The following is a 21335-nucleotide window of genomic DNA, read 5'->3' on the forward strand; positions in this document are numbered from 1 at the left end:
TATATCATATTGGTTTCCAAGCTTCTTCTGCAGATTCTAATTTGTTTATTCTGCATCAAGGTTCATTTGTGGTTTATCTTCTCCTTTATGTGGATGACATTATTATTACTAGTAAGTGTTCCTTTCATTGATCATTTGGTCTCTAGACTTGTTGCTGTGTTTGATGTAAAAGATCTTGGTCCTCTTACTTATTTCCTTGGTCTTCAGATTGAGTATACCTCTTCAGGCTTGTTTGTGCATCAGTCCAAGTATGCCTTGGATTTACTAACCAAGTTCAATATGCTTGATTGTAAGCCTTGCCTCACTCCCTGCTCTCCCACAACTCATGTTAGCTCTCAAACTAGCCCTTTGCTCCCTGATCCTACAGTTTTTAGAAGCATGGTTGGTGGGCTGCAATATTTGACCTTCACCAAGCCTGATTTGGCCTTTTCTGTCCAGCAAGTGTGCCAATTTATGAGCCAGCCTACCCAACATCACCTAGTGGCAGCCAAGAGGATTCTTAGATATCTCAAGGGTACATTGCATCATAGTATTAATTTTCAGGCAGGTTCCTTGGCCCTTTCAGCTTACTGTGATGCTGACTGGGCAGGTGATCCCCTTGATAGGAAGTCTATTACTGGTATGGTGGTCTTTTTGGGTCATTCTCCTGTTACTTGGTCTGCTAAGAAGCAGCTTACTGTGGCCAGATCATCTACTGAAGCTGAGTATAGGGCCTTAGCTACCACTGCTGCTGAGTTGAGTTAGCTTAGAATGATTCTTAAATATTTGAGAATTTTCTTGTCCTTGCCTCCTATGCTTTGGTTTGATAATGTGTCTGCCTTGGCTTTGGCTTCCAATCCCATCTTTCATGCTAGGACCAATCATATTGAAGTTGACTATCATTATATTCGGGAAAAGGTTCTAAGTAAGGAATTGAAGGTTCATTTCATCTCCACTCTTAATCAGCTAGCTGATATTTTTACCAAAGCCCTCTCTTCTCCACATTTTCTAGATCTTGCTCACAAACTAATGGGAGTCCCTCCCCTCAGTTTGAGGAGGGATATGAGGGCACATTAGGCACATGTTACTGATGGTAAAGTTGCTGACACAGTACATGCTGCTGATGGTAAAGTTGCTGACACAATTGGTGATAAGGCTGCTGGTAAAAGACCTATAGTATAGGTAAAATAGGAGGTAAACTACAAGTAGCATAGTGTAGTTGAGGAAGGGAGTAGTCTGTTACTGTTGATGTACACGTGTCAGAGTTTGGGAGCAATTGATTGAGAGTTAGTTAGATTAATTCCACTCTTTACGGATCTGGTTACCTTTATATATATTGGTGCTTGTATCTGATTCAGTTAATCAATGAGAACAAACTTTTTTTCATCAAATCTCTCTCTCTCTCGTTCTTTTCTGTTTTTCCTTTATTTCTTTCTTCTTGCACTGTAATACTTTTCAGCTCCTAATATTGTTTTAAATCAGTAATGATTTTTTTCCAAAGTTCCACTTCCATGTACACAGCATTTATGCCGTATAAATCCAATTCTCTTACCCGTAGTCATGCAGTTAATCTTAGCTCAACCCCTGTCCTTCTCCACATTAGCACAAACAACCACCATTACTGGTATCGCTACAATAGTACCACAACTTCTGGAAGAACTTTTAACGTTGTCTGTTGCTTAAAAAAAGAAAATGTTGGAGACTATACAAGTCTCTCTTCTATTCATTCTAAAGAAATAATATCCACGGATATGGATATGGTGGTTAAGAGCCACAAAAGAACCATATCTAGCACCACTAACATGCCTCTCACGAAGCCATGCGATGGCATTGGCATTGTTAGTTATCTTCGAGGCAAGAACTATCTTATCACAGGTGCTACTGGATTTCTAGCCAAAGGTATTGGTTTCTTGTGCGTTGTCTTAATGTACCTTAAAAACATAGGGCTGATTTTGGTTATATTTTTAGAACAAAAACAAAATTTAGAAAAGTGATGTTTTCAAATAGTTATATTTTTCTTAAACTGAAATATATATATGTATATGATTCTTAGTTGAATAGTTATATTAATTCTTAGTTGACCTTTTAATATTGTGCTATGTCAACTTTGGATACCTCATAATTTTACACATCAATTCTAGTATGTGGGTGCCTCTCTCTCTCTCTATATATATATATATGTGTACATATATATATATATATGTGTGTATATATGTATATGTATATATTCAATCCCTCTATCAAAAAATGCTACCATATCATATGTTCTTTATATTGTAGAAGAGGTAATTCTATATATATATATATATATATATATAAATACAATCCGAATAAAATTCCTATTAATAATCACCATAAGTATAAATTTTCACATTTAAATAAGAAAAAAAAATCATATATTGTTAAATTTTAATGTGCATTACATATAGGATATTGACTATAATATATATATATATATATATATATCTAAAAGCTGAAGAGTAGTATTTATTATTGCTATGCTCCAGTTAAGCCACATCAGCATCCACATCATTATCTTTTTTTTTTTTCCAATTTGCCTATAATTTTTTTAACATTCACTTTTTTTTTTTAATATTTACACTTTCTCTAACTTTTCTCATTCCCTTACCTTTTTATCTCCCCACTATCCTCTACTTTAATATCACTATTCATTTTTCTCTTTATCTTCCTTTATTTTGTCTCTTATTATTTACACCCTCTTACTATAAATTTGTCATCATCTATTCCACTCTTTGCATAGTTTTCCCTCACGGAAAGGTTATCTCTCTCTCTCTCTCAATTTTTTGGTGGCTTTTTTATTTTCTTGCATCTCTACTTTAGGTTGATAAATTTTTGTGTTTTTTAGAACTCTAATTTGGGTTAATGAGATTTATTTTTGTGTTTTAGTATATAAAAAATAATATTATTCTATTACATTGCATTTTATTCAACATTGAAATAAGATAAGTTCCTCCCGATCATTAAATTATTTATATTTTCTCATCTTTTTTATTTAAAAAAATTAAAAATTTAATGTTTAACACTTTCTCCAGCCTTTCTCTTTTCCTTTACGTTTTCATCTCCTCAAACCCTCTACCTTAATATCACTCTTCCTCTTTCCCTTTATCTTCTTTTATTTTGTCTCTTCTTATTATCATCCTCTTAGCAAAAATTTACCATTCACTCTTCCATTTTATGCACAATTTTCCCCAAAAAAAAAAAAAGGTTATTTCTCTCTCAATATTTTGGTGGAGTTTTTAATTTTTCTTGCATATCTGTTTTAAGTTGATAAGTTTCTTTGTTCTTTATAACTTTATTTTAGGTTTGTGCAATTTAGTTTAGTGTTTTTTGTTTTTTGTTGGTTTTTTTTTTTTTTTTTTTTTTCACTTGGATTATTGAATGTTATCATATTGCATTAGAGAGAATTAAAGATAGTATATAAAAATTATTATTATTATATTACATAGCATGCTTTTGATAATTTGGTGTTTATTGTTAATCTTTTATTTTTATTTTTTTCTTCTCATATTATTTTATTCAACATTTAAATTTAGCTACATCCTCTATATCATTAAATTATTTATATTTAATTTTTCTCCTTTTTTATATTAAAAAATTAAACATATAATATTTTACTTAAATTCAATAAATAAAATTGTCCTCATAAAGTGGAGTAATGCTAGAGAAACACTCATTCCCACACCCAATACATTAAAGGAAAAATAGAATACAAAACAAATGTCAATTTAGAAACACTTAATTTAAAAAATAAAAATAAAAATTAATGAGGATATTAAACCAAATATAACATAAAGAAACTAATAATGCATATTTAATGTCATAGAATCATCATTAAATTTTGGAAAACGATAGGTTGCTAATGGAGAGAGAGAGAGAGATGGTAAAGAAGAAAAAACAATACAAAATAATAAAGAGTAGAGAAAGGAAAAAAAATTAAATATCATTAGCAGACACTAATTGGAAAACAAAGAGACTATAAGGAGAAGTAAAAAGTAAAATAGAGATTTCCATATGAAGAATATAAAAACTTTATAGTGTAGTAAAATAAACCATTACAAAAAAAAAATAATAAAATAAAATAAATCAATAATCAACAATTAAATACAATCATAGTACTAATTTTTTTTTTTTTAATCATAGTACTAAATTTAAACTTTAAACTAACCAAACTTTAATCATGGAAATCATATTTCCAATCATAACTAAAAAAATGATGTTCTCCAATAATAATAGAAATTGCATAAGAAATAAAGTTAGAAAACTTAAAATCCTTTTTTGACATTTCATTTAACCTTTTATATATATATATATATATATATATATATATAATTTTCATACACCGTTACTCTTTGAAAATCTAGTAAATGATATTATCTCTCATTTAATGTCTTTGTTATGTAAATCATAGGTTAATAATATATAATAGTAAGAAGCGTTATAAATGAGATCATTAAAAAAAAAAGATAAAATTAATTAGCAACTATCATCATAGAGTAGTAATCTATGATTTTACGCATCTAATGAAGTGTAATATATATAGTTTACTTAAAGTTATATGTAAATTCTCACATATTATATATATATATATATATATATATATATATATATATAATGAGATCACCCAAAAAAATTTATCATTTTGCAACAAGTAATATATAATAGGCAAAAGTGTTAGACTATTAGCTATTAGTCATATCCCGTTCTCTATCATAAAAAAATCCCGTTCAAATTAGGCCAGCCTTTTTTTATATTGAATGCAGTTAATAATAATTTTAGTAAATTAATTTGTTTTTTATGATAGTTTTAATTAAAAGGAAATATTTTTCCTGATCAAAATGTATTATTGTTCCCTAAACTTTAGCTCATGAGAGTTCTTAATCCATGAAGTTAAGTGATCTTTTTTTTACTCTAACAAACTTAGAGGTATCATTTTTAGCATTTAAAAAACTAAAAGCTCTTAATTTCTGTCCCCAACAAACATAAAGTGATCAATTTTATTGGTTATAATATTTATCAAGTCATATTATATTTATTATTATGGACATTTGACTTATTATAATGTATGATACATATTGTACTGATCATGTTTACAAAAGATGCAAGAACTCAAAGTATTTTGACCCTCTTGCACGAATTGATTCGGAGACAAATTGATTAGAAAATTTTGGTAATCGCTGATTCATCCAATTAATATGTAACGTATAATTCATTTACATAGAAGATAAGACTTAAGAATTTTACAGGGAATATATAATTCATTATATTCTTTTACTCATATAACTATTTAATTTAATTCATTGATTTGAATAATGAAAACTGATCCAAATCCAATTCTCTTTTGATATGTTCCTCAGAAGGGGTTTGTTTTACCATGCTGTATATATAGCTATTCTATTTGAACCAATATGGTAGAAGGGTGTTCACCGTGTTCTCAATCTTTCTTTGCCCATTATTAATTTCAAGTTTTGTCTTTGTCACCATGCATATGAAAAGAACTTCTAGATTAATAGGAAGTTTAATCACAATGAGTTAGAATTTTTGTTCTACATATGATAGATTGGTATAAGCATTTACAACTTTGAATTGGATCAATTTCTCCTTACAAAACACTTATTTCTTCCATATTTTAGACCTTAGCTTTGTGGAAAAATATACTTACTACTGCTGAAATACAAAATAATTGAAATCATAAATCAAAACATTATGTGTGGATGATATCCATGTGAATATGCACTTTAGTGGGATCATCTCACAAAATGTTTATAATCCTCTCATTTATATAAAATTTATTGATAATTAAATGAAACTTTCAAAGAAGCAAATGAAAGGCTTTCATGAAACTTCTCATAGAATCAAGAGTGAATTTTTCATTTTTTTTAATGCCAAATCATGAACTAGTAATTGCATCCCAATCTCCAAAAAAATTTCAATTGTTTTGAACTTTCTCTTTTTTGAATGGAATATTAATGGAGTCCCCAATTATTTACACCTTATAGGAACTACGAGATCACCCCAAAGATATCTTCAGCATCCAGTGGTCATTGGCCAATCATAGAACCCTATTCAATGCATTAGCCATCCATTCTAAATAAGATTGGCATAACGGTTGCATGCAGACTATTTGTGCCTCAATCATTTTATTCTAAAGCCCCTCGAGAAAATTTCTGATTAACTCCCACAGATAAGTCTGGATACCTAGATTGTTGAACTCAGAAATTGTGGCCAACGATTAATAGATCTTCTTAATTTATCTAACATGATTTGTGAATATATATTCAATGGTGCAGCTTTTATTGAGAAGATATTACGCACAGTGCCTGACGTGGGGAAAATCTTTCTCTTGATTAAGGCAAAGGATAAGAAAGCTGCAATTGACAGACTCAAAATTGAAGTATGTAACCTAAATAAGTTACTTTTTGTATGTGTACATTTTCTGAATTTTTTTTTTAAGAAAAAATGATCTTCATTTTAAACCCTCTAATTTAGCAGTAGTCCAAATTTAAATCTATAATTTTAAAAGTGCCAAATTAAATCCTGAACTTTCAATAACAAATTAACCTAGAGTCAAAATTGGTGTAATTGTTAACTAAACATTAGAGAGAAAAAAGAAAAGAAAAAAGAAGACAATATTGTTTCCTAGCTGCTTCCATAGATCATCTCAGGGTTTCTTGTAGTTTATCACTAATCTTCATGATCTCCTCTCAAAAATAAAAAATAAAAAAATCCTTCATTATCACTGTATCTCTCTCTCTCTCTCTCTCTCTCTCTCTCATCCTCTATATCTCACTTTTATCCCCTACCGTTAATGGTGTTACACCTATTTGATTTTAGAGTTTAATTTGTTACCTCTAAGGGTTTAATTCGGTACGTAATTTTAAAACTATAGAATTTAATTTGAACTACTCCTAAACTATATGGTTTAAAATGAAATTTGTCTAAAAAAATAACATTTTAGATCTTTGTTCATAGTCTCAGAGATTCAATTATCATGATTAGATTTTAGACTCAGAACTTTTCAAGTGCTTGGAACAAATGCATGGGGAATCCTTTGAGGATTTCATGATAAGGAAGCTGGTCCCAGTAGTTGGGAATGTTTGTGAATCCAATCTAGGGATGGATCCCTGTACAGCTAATGAGATCGCAAAAAAAGTTGATGTGATCATAAATTCAGCCGCCAATACAACTTTTGATGAAAGGTTTTTCTCCATTTCACTTGAACATACATATATAAAATAACGTGGTTTTAGCCTTTGTATTCTGGGTGTTCTCGTAAAATTGAATCTTAAATATAGTTATCATATAGGTATGATGTTGCTCTCAACACAAACACAAGAGGACCTTCTCGGCTCTTAGGTTTTGCAAAGAGGTGCAAGAAACTTGACCTTTTCTTGCATATATCAACCGGTATGCAAATAAACTGGAACTCTAATTAAAGCTAAATATATACATTATCAAAACAATTTAATTTTTATTTTTATTTTTTTAAGTTTTACTTTTGTTACACAGCATATGTCAATGGGGAGAGACAAGGATTAATTATGGAAAAACCTTTCCACATGGGACAGACAATAGCAGAGAGAAGTGCCACCTCAAAAACCCCACCAGTATCTATCCCAGTACTGGATATTATTGCTAAAATACAGTTGGCTTCAGATTTGAAATTATCTGCGCATGAAAATGATGTTGCTCAAAAGATGAAAGAATTGGGTCTTCAAAGGTATCAAAATGTTCTTTAAATTAGAAATGCAAATTGAAAGTAGAAAATTATTCGACTCAAACCTTTCATCAGAAGTAAAGATTAGTTTTCTACTTTTCCTGTAAGGTTGGATATGTTAACATGCATATGTTGAAACTTTAGGTTTTGGCTAGGTTAATCCTAATAACTTGTATCACTTTAACAGGGCAAAAACCTTCGGATGGCAAGACACTTACGTGTTCACTAAGGCCATGGGTGAGATGCTAGTAAATAGCCAGAGAGGAAATATTCCAGTAGTCATCATTCGCCCTACTATCGTTGAGAGTACCTATAAAGAGCCTTGCCTTGGATGGATACAAGGAAACAGGTGCCCTTTGAAGCTTCACAAGTCACAACATATATACAATGTGTTTAAGTTTTGTGGGAGAAAAGAGAGCAGAGAATGAAATGGAAGCAGCGGAGATGGAATGTGAATGCTATAGATACATTTCCTAGAGTTGTGTAGATTTTTAAAAATTAAGTACAATGAAGGCTATAGATACATTTTAAAAATTAAAATGAAAAGAAAAGGAAATGATAAGACATCATATAAATCAACAATTATATCATGTTTTTGTTTTATTTAAAGAAATTTATATAAATTGACATCAGATAAAATTGATAATTTAAAATTTTAATGTAAATATACTTATTATCTTTTCTTATATGCGAACAAATCAGAATGCTAAATTCGGTGATCATATCTTATGATAAAGGCCAGCTCACAGGATTTATTGGAGACTAAAAACAATTATAGAAATGGTGCATAGCTATTTTTTTACTTCCTCACAAATTTCAATTGACATATGATATACTTTTTATTTGAATGATGTTATGGATACTACAAAATTCATCATATAACTTTTACAAATTGATGTGTTATCAAATATATTATATTATTGATATTTTCCAATCAAATTTACTGCAATATTAAGTTGTAAATGACATATAGAAAAATTTGAAATGTTTTTAACATTTTAATTTCTATTTCACCAAGAGTTGAATGCTTGTAGGTTCCTATTGACATGGTTGTCAACGCGTCCATGGCAGCCATAGCAAAACATGGGATTGCTGCGAAACCAGGGTTAAATGTCTACCATGTTGGGTCATCTACTGTAAACCCGATTACGTTTAAGGATTTAGTCAAGTTTTGTTACGACCACTTCACTAGTTCTCCGTTGATGGACTCAAAAGGAAAGAACATCCACATCACTGAATTTAAGTATTTTAGCTCAATGGACAGTTTTTCCTCTTACATTTCTGATGAATTAGCTCAAAGAAGTGCACTAACGGATGCAACCGTTTTAGACACTAAGCTGCGAGGTCAGCTGGAAATGAAATCCAAGAAGAAAGCGGAGCTTATTCTTCACATGGCTCAGTTATATTGGCCATATGCATTCTATGGGGGACGGTAGTATATCTGACTTTGAAATCCTCTCTCTCTCTCTCTCTCTCTCTCTCTCTCTCATGACACAACACAATTGTCTCTCACTCTCTCTTTCAAAGCATTCGGATAAGTTTGTGCAAACTTTTCTCTATATTTTAGAATAAGAATTTACTTTTTATATTTTAACTACCCATTTTTCATCACACCTCGATTGTTCTCTATTTCATACTCTATTTTATTGAAATATTAAATTTTCATTCTTTCTCTCAACTCATCTCATTCTCTTTGCCACTGATATCAAACCTAGAAACAAACCCAGAAAACTCATTATAATATTAAGCACAAATTTTGTTACCAAGACCCATGATCAGAATTCTCCTCAGAGATTCTAAAAGAAGCCCGCATCTTTAGTTTTGTTGTCCATGTTCACCGCAGCTTAATTTTGATTCTCAGCCATAGTTGATTTTTTCTGATCAACGACGAGGTGCTCCCAAAGCAATTGACCTCATTGGCAAATGACAATACTAGTCCTAATGCCACTGCTAGTAACACTGGTAGCAAGAACAATGTTAATGACAACATATATAGGAAATATTGTCGAGCTGGAGGTTGGTTCTGGGAGATGAGTTGCTACCATATTGCCATGGACAGAAGCTCTAGAAACGGCTTTGAAGGTGGTCTCTCAAGCACAGTAGGTAGGGTGCTCCAGCTCGTTTGAGTGAGGGAGAGAAGCGGATGGAGGAAAGAAAAGAGTGAGGGGTGAGAAAGGAGAGGGCAAATCAAATGTAGAATTGATTGTTAAATATTTATCTTGAATCAGGGTAAAATTAATTAAAGCTTGTAGTACTCTTAACAAGTCCAACGTGGTTTTTCAATCCATAACATGATGAACCGTACATCACCTTTGTGTTTGCTCAAAATTCTCTTTCTGCTTAATTGGCTAATGTTTTTAATTAAGCCTTGACATTTTTGCAGCTCCTCTGTTACTTACTAATTTGTTGAGCTATGATCTGCTGCCAGGTTTGACAATCGTAATACCCAGAAATTGATGGAAGACATGTCCTTAGAAGAAATGAGGGACTTTGGATTTGATGTACGGGGCATAAATTGGGAGCATTACATCGTGGACGTTCACATTCCAGGTTTAAGAAGGCATGTCATGAAGGAAAGACTTGCATCCTTATAACTATGCTTTTGTTAGTGGTGTCCCCTTGCTGTAATCAATAAATAAGAAAGAACCGTATCTAAGACTTGGGAAGGAAAAAGAAAAAAGAGGGGAGGCTATCATATCGTTGCATTTATGCTTATAGTACTTCAATAATATCCATAGAGGACTATGTAACGCATCCCATCTGTCCCAATGTATAATGGTGAATAATTCCTCGTCTTTGGATGGAAGAGTACTTGGGGGTGTAAAGATGCTTGCAATTGCAGTCACTTTTACTGTTGAAATCTAATGTTTTGTACCATGTCAACACCATGCCAGTCTTTACCAACTGAATTAACTGGTACTCATACATGGTCCAACTCTAGTTTCTTCAAATAATCAACACTTGCAAGAGATAAACTCCATATTATAGCATAAATAAAACACATGATATTCTTCATATATTATCAGTCAAAAGTTGAGCTAAATCAGACTAACTACTTTTCTTCTTCTTTTTCCCCATTCACTAAAGGCCCATCTGTTTTATGGGCTACACAATGAGATCACTCTTTCCCTTCCCTTAAATTCCTTATGGGGGGGGGGGGGGAGGAGGGGGAGAGAGAGAGAAAGGAAAAGAAGAAAAATGAAAGAAAAAAGAAAATTATTTTCACACTTGCACACGTAGTACACACAATCTCCAAAAACAAGGAAGACTACGGTTAAATAATGTTAGTACTGGCCAATGTAACAAAAGTACAGTCATATGTGATGTTAGTATTATCTAATGTAATGGAATCATCAAAAATGATAATTTAGTAACCTGATATAGCAAATTGCTTACTTGTGGGTACTATAAATACCCCCCCCCCCCCCCCCAAAAAAAAAAAAAAAAAAGGGCACCGTAGTATTACCCATGAAATAGAAATAATGTTATCCTTTTCAAGCCCCAAAATTGTTATCTTTTTCAAGCATTCAATTTAATTAAGATACCTAATGTAAAGCACCTTCCTTTATTTTAATTTTTAGTGCATATTAATTTCATGGTTGAATGATTAAAAAAAAAAAACAACATAGGTCATGAACACTCTTAGCGAAAACATTATGTGCTGTACTACACAATGTCATATTTTCGCACATCTCAGAAAAAACCCTATCTCCAGTTACCTTTTACTGTCTGCACCGATGACTTATTTGCTCTAAGGAGATGCCGCACAGATCCAGTGCTATGTCCAAATTAATTATCAGTAGCTTTGTGAATAAGAAAAATACCACTGGCATATACACTGAACAATACAGGTTGCTAGATATTACTAACTTGGTAAGTTTAAGTAGTCACTAATAAAATCTAAAATGTCAATTATCTTTAAAATCCTAGAGTAAAATCCTTAACCAAATGAGGTTTGGAGAGAGGATAGTTGCATCAAGAGAGCATCAGAAGTAGATGCAAACATGTAAAGTTCACATACTGAACTTTCTAGGAAATGAGCAGACTAAATGAGAACTTTAATTAAATCTTTAAACAACCCTAGAAAATATAATCATTTTAATTCTGTTGGACACAAGCTTTTGTGTGTTAAAATTGAATAAGTTAAATATAACTAAACGTAGACTCAAAGCGTTTCTTTCTTTTTAAAAATTAACTTTTTAGTACATTATAACTTCAAAGAGGACCAAATTTGGTCCACTTCTAATTTTAACCAGAAAAAGTTTCATGAAGTCATAATTCCATTACACCAGTCTATTTAAAAAAGATAAATAAGAGACAACAAAATACCAAAATCAATAAAATTTAAATTACATGAAGGATGGCTGCCACTCAAGTGTTTCGCCCGCAAACATTGGAATGATATCTCCAAAAGAAAAGGAGAAAGACTCTGGTACCTTCCATGGAGTCCTGGTCATTTTAATTTTTGATGTGTTTCTTGGAAGCCCGTAGAAGTCTGGTCCATTGAAGCTTGTAAACGCCTCTAGCTTGTCAAGCGCACCTGCCTGAAATATGCAAATGACTAGTAAATTAAGCTAGCATGATGTTAATAATTTCTTGCAGTCATTATCACCATCTTTAAGAATTGCTTAGAATGTAGGATAATAAAATTATCTCAAGTATTTGATCAATCTCATACAAAGTTCATCATAATACAGTAATTTACACACTAATATCCCAAAGACAGCATATGCACTCCGAAAATTGGACACATCAAAGTTTGAAACAGGAAAACAAGAACAAGTCAGTGTGGATCCAACAATAAGATGCTGAATAATGTCAATGAATGAACCTACTTCACTTTTCAGAGGATTAAAAACCAAGTTCTGGAAAATCTAAGTAACAAATTCTTTTTCTCTTGAAAGACCCGCATTCCTGTCTCCAAAAGGGCAATTTGAAAAATCATATTTCTCTTAGTTCCTTAACTTTAATCAATGAATTATACTTGCAGTGTCCACACACACAGGAAATCTTATAGTAATTTGTAAATTGTATGTTGTCACCTTAGATTTGTACCGTGTGCACTTTGAGCTAGAATTTGGGATGATCCTATCATAACCTAAAAGCTCACTAGACCTGAATGAGTTGAGCCATACAGGAGCTCAATAAAAATGCAGGAAGCCTGAACTGATTTCTCCAATTCAATCCAAACTCATAAAACCACATCAACTACACATCACTTAAAATTAGCAAAAAGCAGTTTTTTTTTTCGTAACACATCCCCTTTTGTTGGGTTAGAATTCATTCTGACATAACCTTCCATGTTATTTCAAACATAGAATTTTATTGCATGCACACCATATTAAATTTCCCTATAGTCATAATAAGTTTTAGGCTCAAAATTTTAGTAGTTAGTTTAGCATGTCCTGGTATATGTCTTTTCCTGTTAGACAACTTTTTAGACTCCAAAGATGGTAAACCCATCAACTATCCTCTTCCAAAAGCCAACCTGGCCAGTTAATCAGAATATATAGGGTAGGTACTAAAAGACCATTCAGAGAGGCTGGAGGTTCAAACATCCTTAAAGCATCAATGTCAATGGTCAAGGTAGTGCCTAGTCAGGAAATCGGGAAAAGAGAATGAGGGTGCATTAAGTTCAGGTTTCTTTATATAAAATATAAAATATAAAATATATACAAAAATGAAAAATAGGAAGAATAAACAAACTAGGAATTAATAATAAATATAACAAATAATAAAATTTAAAATTAAAAAAAAAAAAAATCTTACATCTTCAAAGACCTTTGCATACAGTGATAAGGCAACTGGAGCATTGTATATACCAGCACATCCACAAGAACATTCTTTCCTTCGTCTCTCATGAGGAGCACTATCAGTTCCAAGGAAAAATCTTTTGCTTCCACTAGTCACAGCGGCAACAATAGCATCTCCTAGATTAGAAACAAATGAAGGTAACATAGTCATAAGGAGAATTTCCTTTTACCATTATGAATTGCTAAGTTCCTAAATAACATGGGTTATAAGAAATTATAACTTAGAAACCAATAACTTAGAAATCAATCACCAAGGAGATTTTTTATGTTTTTTTAGCATAGGGAACCTTTCTAAAAAAGAGCCCTTCAAACTCGCTTCTAGCCAGTAAAACTAAACAAATACAACCAAAAAAATATCACATAGTCAACTCTCATGTCAGACATCATTTTGGACATTGAAACACATTTAATTTTCATCTTATATTTACAACAAAGTCAGCACCATAAGGTATGTAGACATCAGGACCAATGTGACTGCCATTTGCAATGACACTGAGCATAATTTACAGGGCCATAACTTGTTCATTATTTTGGAAGTGCATAACAAATTAGACGTAGAAGTTTGATAGTGCATATGGAGACGGTGATAATCAATTGCAGCTTTGTGGGAAATGTTAAATGCAACATACTGTGGATCTCTCTTTTGAGTACTGGAAGGCAGTAATTATGTGGCTGCAATCCTCCTTGAAAGAGGGAATTTCTGTTGAGAAGAAGATGCTGTGGAGTAACAGTTGCGGCTACAGATCCTAAAATTTAAAGCAAGATAAAATGCATACATCTTGAAATGGGACAAAAGGAAAAGAAAATAAAGGGAAAAGAATGGCAGAAGGCAAAACTTCTAACAAAAGTGAATAAGGATACCTTCTTTGCAGGACTGCACAAACCTAACAGCATCCATGGTAGTGATATGTTCCATCACTACCTTCAGCTGAGGAAGCCTCTGGACTAAAGGTTTTAAAACAGTCTCAATAAATACCTTCTCACGATCAAATATGTCAACGTTGGTATCCGTAACCTCCCCATGAACCTGTGAATAAAGAAGCACTCACATTCAAAAATGAAGGTTTATATGCTAATCAATGTCTCCTACAGATGTTTTATTGGGGAAAAATAAGCCTACTACAGATGGGTAAGCATCACAAGGAAATTTTTTTTGCAATGTTCTACTCAAAATCCATTAAGATTTTGCTTAGTTTATGTAATGCTCTAAGAAGCTTACTCATTCATCATTGGAAGAAGCTCAAAACTTACAATGAATTCAATTTTATGCCAGTGAAATGTGATGATGCCTGTTACAATTTTGGAAATCATATAAGAGTGCTTTTGTCCTGTATTAAGTATTATCAACTTCGAATGTGAACAACCAAAAAAGGGACGTAGAAAAGTAATGACATGGCTAACAGCCTAACACTTAAAAAGTATAGATAAGAACAAGTTAATATGGTGAAATTACCAACAAAGGCATGTTTTGTTCAGCCATCTCCTCAAGCACGGGTAGACATTTGCCAAAAAGATCTGTAACCCCATCTTGAGAATTTGTCGTAGCACCAGCAGGGTACAACTTCACAGCAAAAACAACATTACTTCTTCCTGTCAATGAATCAGCATCGTCGTGAACTTAGGATTGAATGAAAGAAGAGGTGGAGGGGGAAAATTAGTTCAAAAAAACAACAACAGCATCGTCGTGAACTTAGGATTGAATGAAAGAAGTGGTGGAGCGGGAAAATTAGTTCAAAAAAACAACAACAACAGCATCGTCGTGAACTTAGGATTGAATGAAAGAAGTGATGAAAGAAGTGGTGGAGGGGGAAAATTAGTTCAAAAAAACAACAGCATCGTCGTGAACTTAGGATTGAATGAAAGAAGTGGTGGAGGGGGGAAATTAGTTCAAAAACAACAACAACAACAACAAAATTAAAGAAAGAGCCAAGAGGAAGCAGCCTACATACATCTTACTAAATTAACAGCTACAATTAAATCTTCATACAACAATAAAAAGATATTAAAAACTGCTCTTACGAAGTAAAAGCTATTAACAAGCACCAATCTTAAGCAACATGTTTTTGCCAACAAAGTTTCAAGTCTCCAATCTCCACAAAAATACTCAGTGGTGAAGCCTAGGATTTGTCTTGTTCTTTTCTTTTCCCTCAATTCTATTTGCTATTCTCCCCTTCTTCAGCTTGGTGGTGATTCCAAGCCCCTTGGGTGGTGAAGCCTTGGGTTTTCCTATTCTGCCTTTTTATTTACTATTCTCTTTCAAATACATTCTACATCACAGAGCCATCATGAAATACTAATCTTACAGGCAGTATTCTCTTAATAATTAGATGTTCATATATCTGTGTAGGATTTGAAGGAATGCTACAATCAAATACCTTTTTATTTTCTAGGTAAAAACTTGAGGGGTAGCAAAGCCCCATACTTGCCCGCCACCGCATATTAGTGGTTGCGGGTGTGCCATTTGGCCCAAAGGAAATTGACTATGATCAAATAAAAGTCAAAAACAATGAAGCCCTAGCCCCATAATGATCAAATACATGTTAATAATCAACTTAAATCTCATGCAACAGAAACATGTTGAGCACAAAACAAATTTATTAAATTAATTGTATTTTTCCAACAGGTAGCGTTCTCTCTTATAATCTTTAATGTTTACATTGCTTCAAGTATATCAAACAACAAGTAACAGCAGAGGCAATTTCCCATCAGAATTTGCAACAAAGAGGATTCGTGAACAGAAAAGTAAAGCAGCAATTATAGTCTCATATGTATTTGAAAAAGTTCGAATTGCGAGTAAAACAATAATGATGATTGTAAGGCTGCAAGCATATTCTCCAAGTGTAATTTGATTAAAAATGCAAGACTCACTAGCACGCTTGATCTCTTCTGGGTTTGTTTTATCCGTCAAATAAAGTGTCATAAGTGGAGTGAAGTTGCTATTGACAGGCAGAACCTTCAAGATCGATTCTCGATAAGCCACAGCAGCAGCTGTGGTGGTGACAGGGGGCTTCAGATTCGGCATCACTATTGCCCTTCCAAAATGACTTGCACTATAGGTGTAACAATTACCAGAGAGAATACATCATAATCATTGAGAATTAAGTTACTCTAAATTTTCAGTAAAATATGATTAAGTGTATTCAGACCCTAGTGTTACTCAGGAGACGTATCCACACGCACACAGACACAAAAGACAATAATTTGCAAGTCAACCTCAAAAGAATAGCCAATGAAGTATTGACCTGTGAGAGACAACCCCTTCAAGAAGGTCGCCATCACGGAGATGAAGATGCCAATCATCAGGTTGTGTTAGAGAGAGCTCCATCTTAGGTCCTTTGCACCTTAATTGCTTATGCCCTTCAAACTTCTCCAAGGGGAATTTCAAAGCCTATATTACAACAAACATATAAGAAATGAAGACACACTCTAAGAATAAAGTTTTGTCAAGTCAGAAAGAATAGTGGTGAGCTAAACATGGGCATAATAAGCTGTACTCATCCTGAATAGTGATTATATGTGAATTAATATGACCTACAACAAAAAAGCACAATGTTTTTTAATAAATCCAAACCACAGTTTCTCCCCTCTTCCCTCTCACTTTTTATCTTTCACGTGATTTCTGGTGTATTAGGCAGCAGCTTTTGTGTATGTTTCAGTTCTACAACAGAGCAGGTGAATAAGAAATGAAGACACGCACTAATTATAAAGTTTTTTCAAGTCAGAAAGGATGGTGATGAGCTAAAGAGGGGCATAATAAGATGCACCCATTCTGATTATAAGCAATTAAGAAAAAAGAGTGTAACATGTACACCACATGGATTGAGCACTAAACATAAAAATCCAAAAAGAACAGAATAAGCTGTAAAGTTCATGCTCCTTTTGTCTTATTCTCGATGTGGGTATTATAATACACTGCATAAGTACACGGTCAAAACAGATTGACAATAAAAGATTACCAACAGTCTCAACTCTCAAATTTCATTGAACTAGTTAGACAGATTTCAAAACGACAATTTTAGTTATTGTGTAACCGGTATCAAGCAAAGTCTATAATGAGGATTATACAAACTCTACCAGAAAAGATAAAATACACAAAGAAGAAGATACATACTTTGCAAGGAAGGACCAAACTCTTTATCATTTTATATGCCACCAGACAACCTTAAAGCCTCTCTTGAATATGGAAAATTCTTCTGCTCAAGGAAGAAGAATTTTAAGATCAGTTTAACAAAAGCTCTAACTCCTTACCAGACTTTAATTTGTTTATGAAATTTGCTTTCTTGAATTCTGTCCAAAGTTGTATTTAAAAATTTTCCAAATTCATTCATTAAAAAACATAGATAAAGCTGGTAATTTTTTTGGAAAACAAGAAGTGAATGCGTAACCAAACAAACCCAAGTTCTTGAAATGCAACCTAGTTATTGATTTTGAGGACGGATTTTCTAAGTGACAATACTTCAAACAGGTGGTGTGCGTGTGGGTGCAACAATCTGAAGAGATTACAGTTGACAAGCATGTGTATTCTCTTCAGACTATTTGAATATAATTTTACAAATGATGGGGAGGGTCACCGGAGTGGAGGAGCTGCCTGGCCTAGATGAACTGCGGAGGGTAAGGAAGGTTGAAGGCGGTGAAGGCGATATAGGAAAGAGACAATGAGACAGTCAAGGTTAACAGAGTAGCAAAAGAGAAAAGTTCAGTTTGTTTTTAGAGAGAGAGAGAGAGAGAAGTTCAGTTTAATTTTGGGTTCAGACCAACTTAAAAAGATTAAAAAAAAAAAAAATGGTTTCAATTCCCGCTAAGTGAAAAACTAATCGGTGTATTTGCCTCAATGATAAAGAGCTGTTATGATGCCATTGATTGAAATTCTCTAAAAATAGTTTTAATTTGAAATTTAAACTTTTAAGTATGCGTTTAGATTGAAATGAAAAATTAAAATTATTTCACTATTTAGCTTATTTTTGCTACTATTCATAGATCTCTCTATACTATTTTAATTAACTTTTACATTTATTTACAGTACTTTTCACTAATAATTTTTCAATTTTAGTAAAATAAGCAGTATCCAAACACACCCATAATCAAACTTAAATTGTATGGATTTAAATCAGGACAAAATTTAGTTACAAAAATTGGTTGTAGCCTGAGGCTACAACCTTACTCAATAAAATAAATATTACTACATATTTTGAAAATTTAACCATTGAATTGTATGTTTTTTACGCCTTTAATACACATGTCAAATTTCATATTAATTGGATATTATTTACTAATATGATCTATAAGTAGAGGTGTGCATAGGTCGGGTTGGGTCGAGTTGAAGAGATTTTTTGACCCAACCCACTATGGTGGGTCAAAAAAATTCAACTCAACCCAACCCATCACATAAGTCCAACCCAACCCACATGGGTCGGGTTGAATCCATGGGTTTGACAAATTATTATTATTATTATTATTATTAAATTAAGGAGAAAAAAATATTAATATTAATATATTAAAAAAACCTAAAGATTAGTATCAATGTAACTCCTTAAAGGCTCAACACTAATAACTAAACAATAATAGTAATTTATTAGGATTTGTGTGAACTAATTGGTTTTTATATAGGATAGAAAGAATTGGTTATTTAAAAAAATTTATTAATTATATAATATATTTTTTTATATATATTTAATTTGTATTAGTAGGAGGAATTGAGGAAATGTTGCTCTACAGCTGGTTTTTTTTTTAAATTATTAAATATATAATATATATTTAAATATATATATATAAGTGCCCAACAATTGATTTTTAAAAAATATATATTAAATATAAAATATATTTTAAATATGGTGGGTCGGGTCAGGTTTGGCGGGTTTGTAATTTTATGATCCAAACCCAACCCGACCCGCTATAAATTTTTTTTTTTGTAACCCAACCCAACCCACCAAGCCTTAAAAACTGACCCAACCCGGTGAATTGGGTTGGGTCGGGTTTTGCGGGTCGGTGGGTTTTTTGCACACCCCTATCTATAAGCTTATATTTTATGTATAATTTTAAACTATAAAAACTTGCAATTCATGGTCTGTTTGGATACCGCTTATTGTTAAAAACTGAAAACTTATTGTTGAAAATACTGTAGCAAAATAATTTTTAAATTATGAATAATGCTCGTGGGATCCAGTTTTAAAGTTACATTTGCTTTATTAAAAAATTAGTGGGTCCCGTGAACAGTGCACGAGACCTAGGGAAAAACACAAACGTCAGCCGCATTTGCTATCCAAACTCATACTTAAACAATTTATTTACGACATAGTTACTAATTTTTAATTTTCTAGAAATTTTGCAAGCATAAAGGATATAAGAAGAAAATATAATCCAATAATGAATTTGTTAAAATTTACCTCCAATAAAAATATTTAGTAAGGTTGTAGTTTTAGGCTATAACCAATTTTATAACTAAACTTTGTCTTTTAAATTACAAGATTGTAGTTGAGATGCTCCAAAATTTTAGTACAAAAAAAAACATGATTAGAAAAAAAAAGTTTAGTTTCAAACATGTTTGAAAGCTTAGGAACCACTAATAAGAATATGAAATATGTCTCGTCATGTGTAATTGACACAATTCACCTTGCTAATTGGGGTTAAGCGAGCCATGTGTGTTACATGTGTTGAGGTCTAAAAAAATCACAGCAAAATAAGCCCAAGAAAGAATAAGCTAAGCCCAAGAACGAGTAAGTTAAGCCCAAAAAAAAAAGACCAAGTCCAAAGGGATTATACAAAAGGCCCTGAGGATCCCGAAGCCCAGAAAAGGAAAAGCAACCAAAGAAGAAAAAGAGAGAACATCACAGCAAAATACAAGGCGCAAGGATCCTCGGGCACCATCAATAAGCGCGAAGAAAAAAAGAAGACCAGGACAGATCGATAGAAAGAAAACAAGAAAAAAACAAAAGGACGCAAGCGACCCTTCATGGCACAGACAGAAAAGGCGTCGGGGAACCGAAACAAGGAAGAAGAATGTTAACAAAAGCGATTTCAAAAGAGCAGAACAGGATTCCGCCCAAATAGGAAAGAAACGGAAAAGTAAAAGACACCAGAAGTGAGGATGCCGAGAAGGGCATACCTCAGCATGCCCCAAAGAGGATGGCCAACCAGAAGCTTTCAAAGGAACCAGAACCAAGAGAAGGAAAGAATGAGTGAAAACGGAAAAGGGGACTTACCGAGATGATGAAGACAGAACGAACTCTGTTTGCAAAAGACCAAAACAGGGGAACCAACGGTTCCCCAAGACGCCTAGAAAACTCCACTATAAAAGGAGAGGATGGGTTGTGAAGAAGGCAGCGAGAAAAAAAGAAAGGAACACAGGAGAAAGAAGAGATTCTCTAGGAAAAATTATCAGAAAGTTTAGGCAGAAAGAAGATATTAAGGGAAAACAAATACTACTTCTCAATATCCTGTAAAAGCAACTATGGCACATACTCGGATCCAACGAGAATCAAACTTCGCAAGTTTTGAGGGCTGAAATAGCCATTCAAGGCTGCAATTTTTGAGCTTGATTGGACCTTGTATCACGTCCTAGTAAGCTTGCTGTAATCAAACAGATAATGCTTTAATGAAATATTGTCCCCAGGATCCCCACAGTACTTCTTTTTTATTGTCTTGCTAATCCTGCTTAATCTTTCTTTCTGAACTTATGTTGTTAATTTTGGCACTCCTCGATATCCTCGTTTGTCATCTTTTTGTATGTTGTCAGGAACATTCTCTGCATCCACTTGATTCTGAAACAGCCATTTAGCTGCGGTGAGTCAAGGCCCAGTCCACCAAATCCT

General features: G+C 32.9%; 2 protein-coding genes across 5 annotated transcripts; one reads left to right on the forward strand and one right to left on the reverse strand.

The window, feature by feature from the left end:
• The first annotated feature begins 1436 nt into the window (after window positions 1–1436).
• On the forward strand, window positions 1437–10602 carry LOC126696304 (fatty acyl-CoA reductase 2, chloroplastic-like). Its single transcript, XM_050393067.1, is given in 9 exon segments — window positions 1437–1878; window positions 6288–6391; window positions 6997–7196; window positions 7304–7404; window positions 7507–7717; window positions 7902–8063; window positions 8417–8504; window positions 8749–9146; window positions 10143–10602. Coding segments are annotated over 9 exon segments (1845 nt in total). The 5' UTR covers window positions 1437–1463; the 3' UTR covers window positions 10309–10602.
• Window positions 10603–11874: 1272 nt separating this feature from the next.
• LOC126695554 (dihydroorotase, mitochondrial) lies at window positions 11875–18269 on the reverse strand. Of its 4 annotated transcripts, none has more exons than XM_050392361.1 (9): window positions 18099–18269; window positions 17639–17720; window positions 16770–16915; window positions 16396–16577; window positions 14981–15117; window positions 14389–14554; window positions 14157–14273; window positions 13484–13644; window positions 11875–12258 (listed from the first exon to the last, which is right to left on the reverse strand). In XM_050392361.1, the coding sequence occupies exons 2-9, from the start codon at window positions 17666–17668 to the stop codon at window positions 12064–12066; spliced, it is 1134 nt and encodes a 377-aa protein (XP_050248318.1). In that variant the 5' UTR covers window positions 17669–17720; window positions 18099–18269; the 3' UTR covers window positions 11875–12063. The 4 variants fall into 4 exon arrangements, with proteins under 4 accessions (XP_050248318.1, XP_050248316.1, XP_050248317.1 ...); XM_050392359.1 differs by having other exon boundaries at window positions 17942–18269; XM_050392360.1 differs by having other exon boundaries at window positions 17922–18269.
• Window positions 18270–21335: the final 3066 nt, after the last annotated feature.

This window comes from Quercus robur, chromosome 8 (genome assembly GCF_932294415.1).
Source record: "Quercus robur chromosome 8, dhQueRobu3.1, whole genome shotgun sequence".
In the NCBI taxonomy this organism is placed as follows: Eukaryota; Viridiplantae; Streptophyta; class Magnoliopsida; order Fagales; family Fagaceae; genus Quercus; species Quercus robur.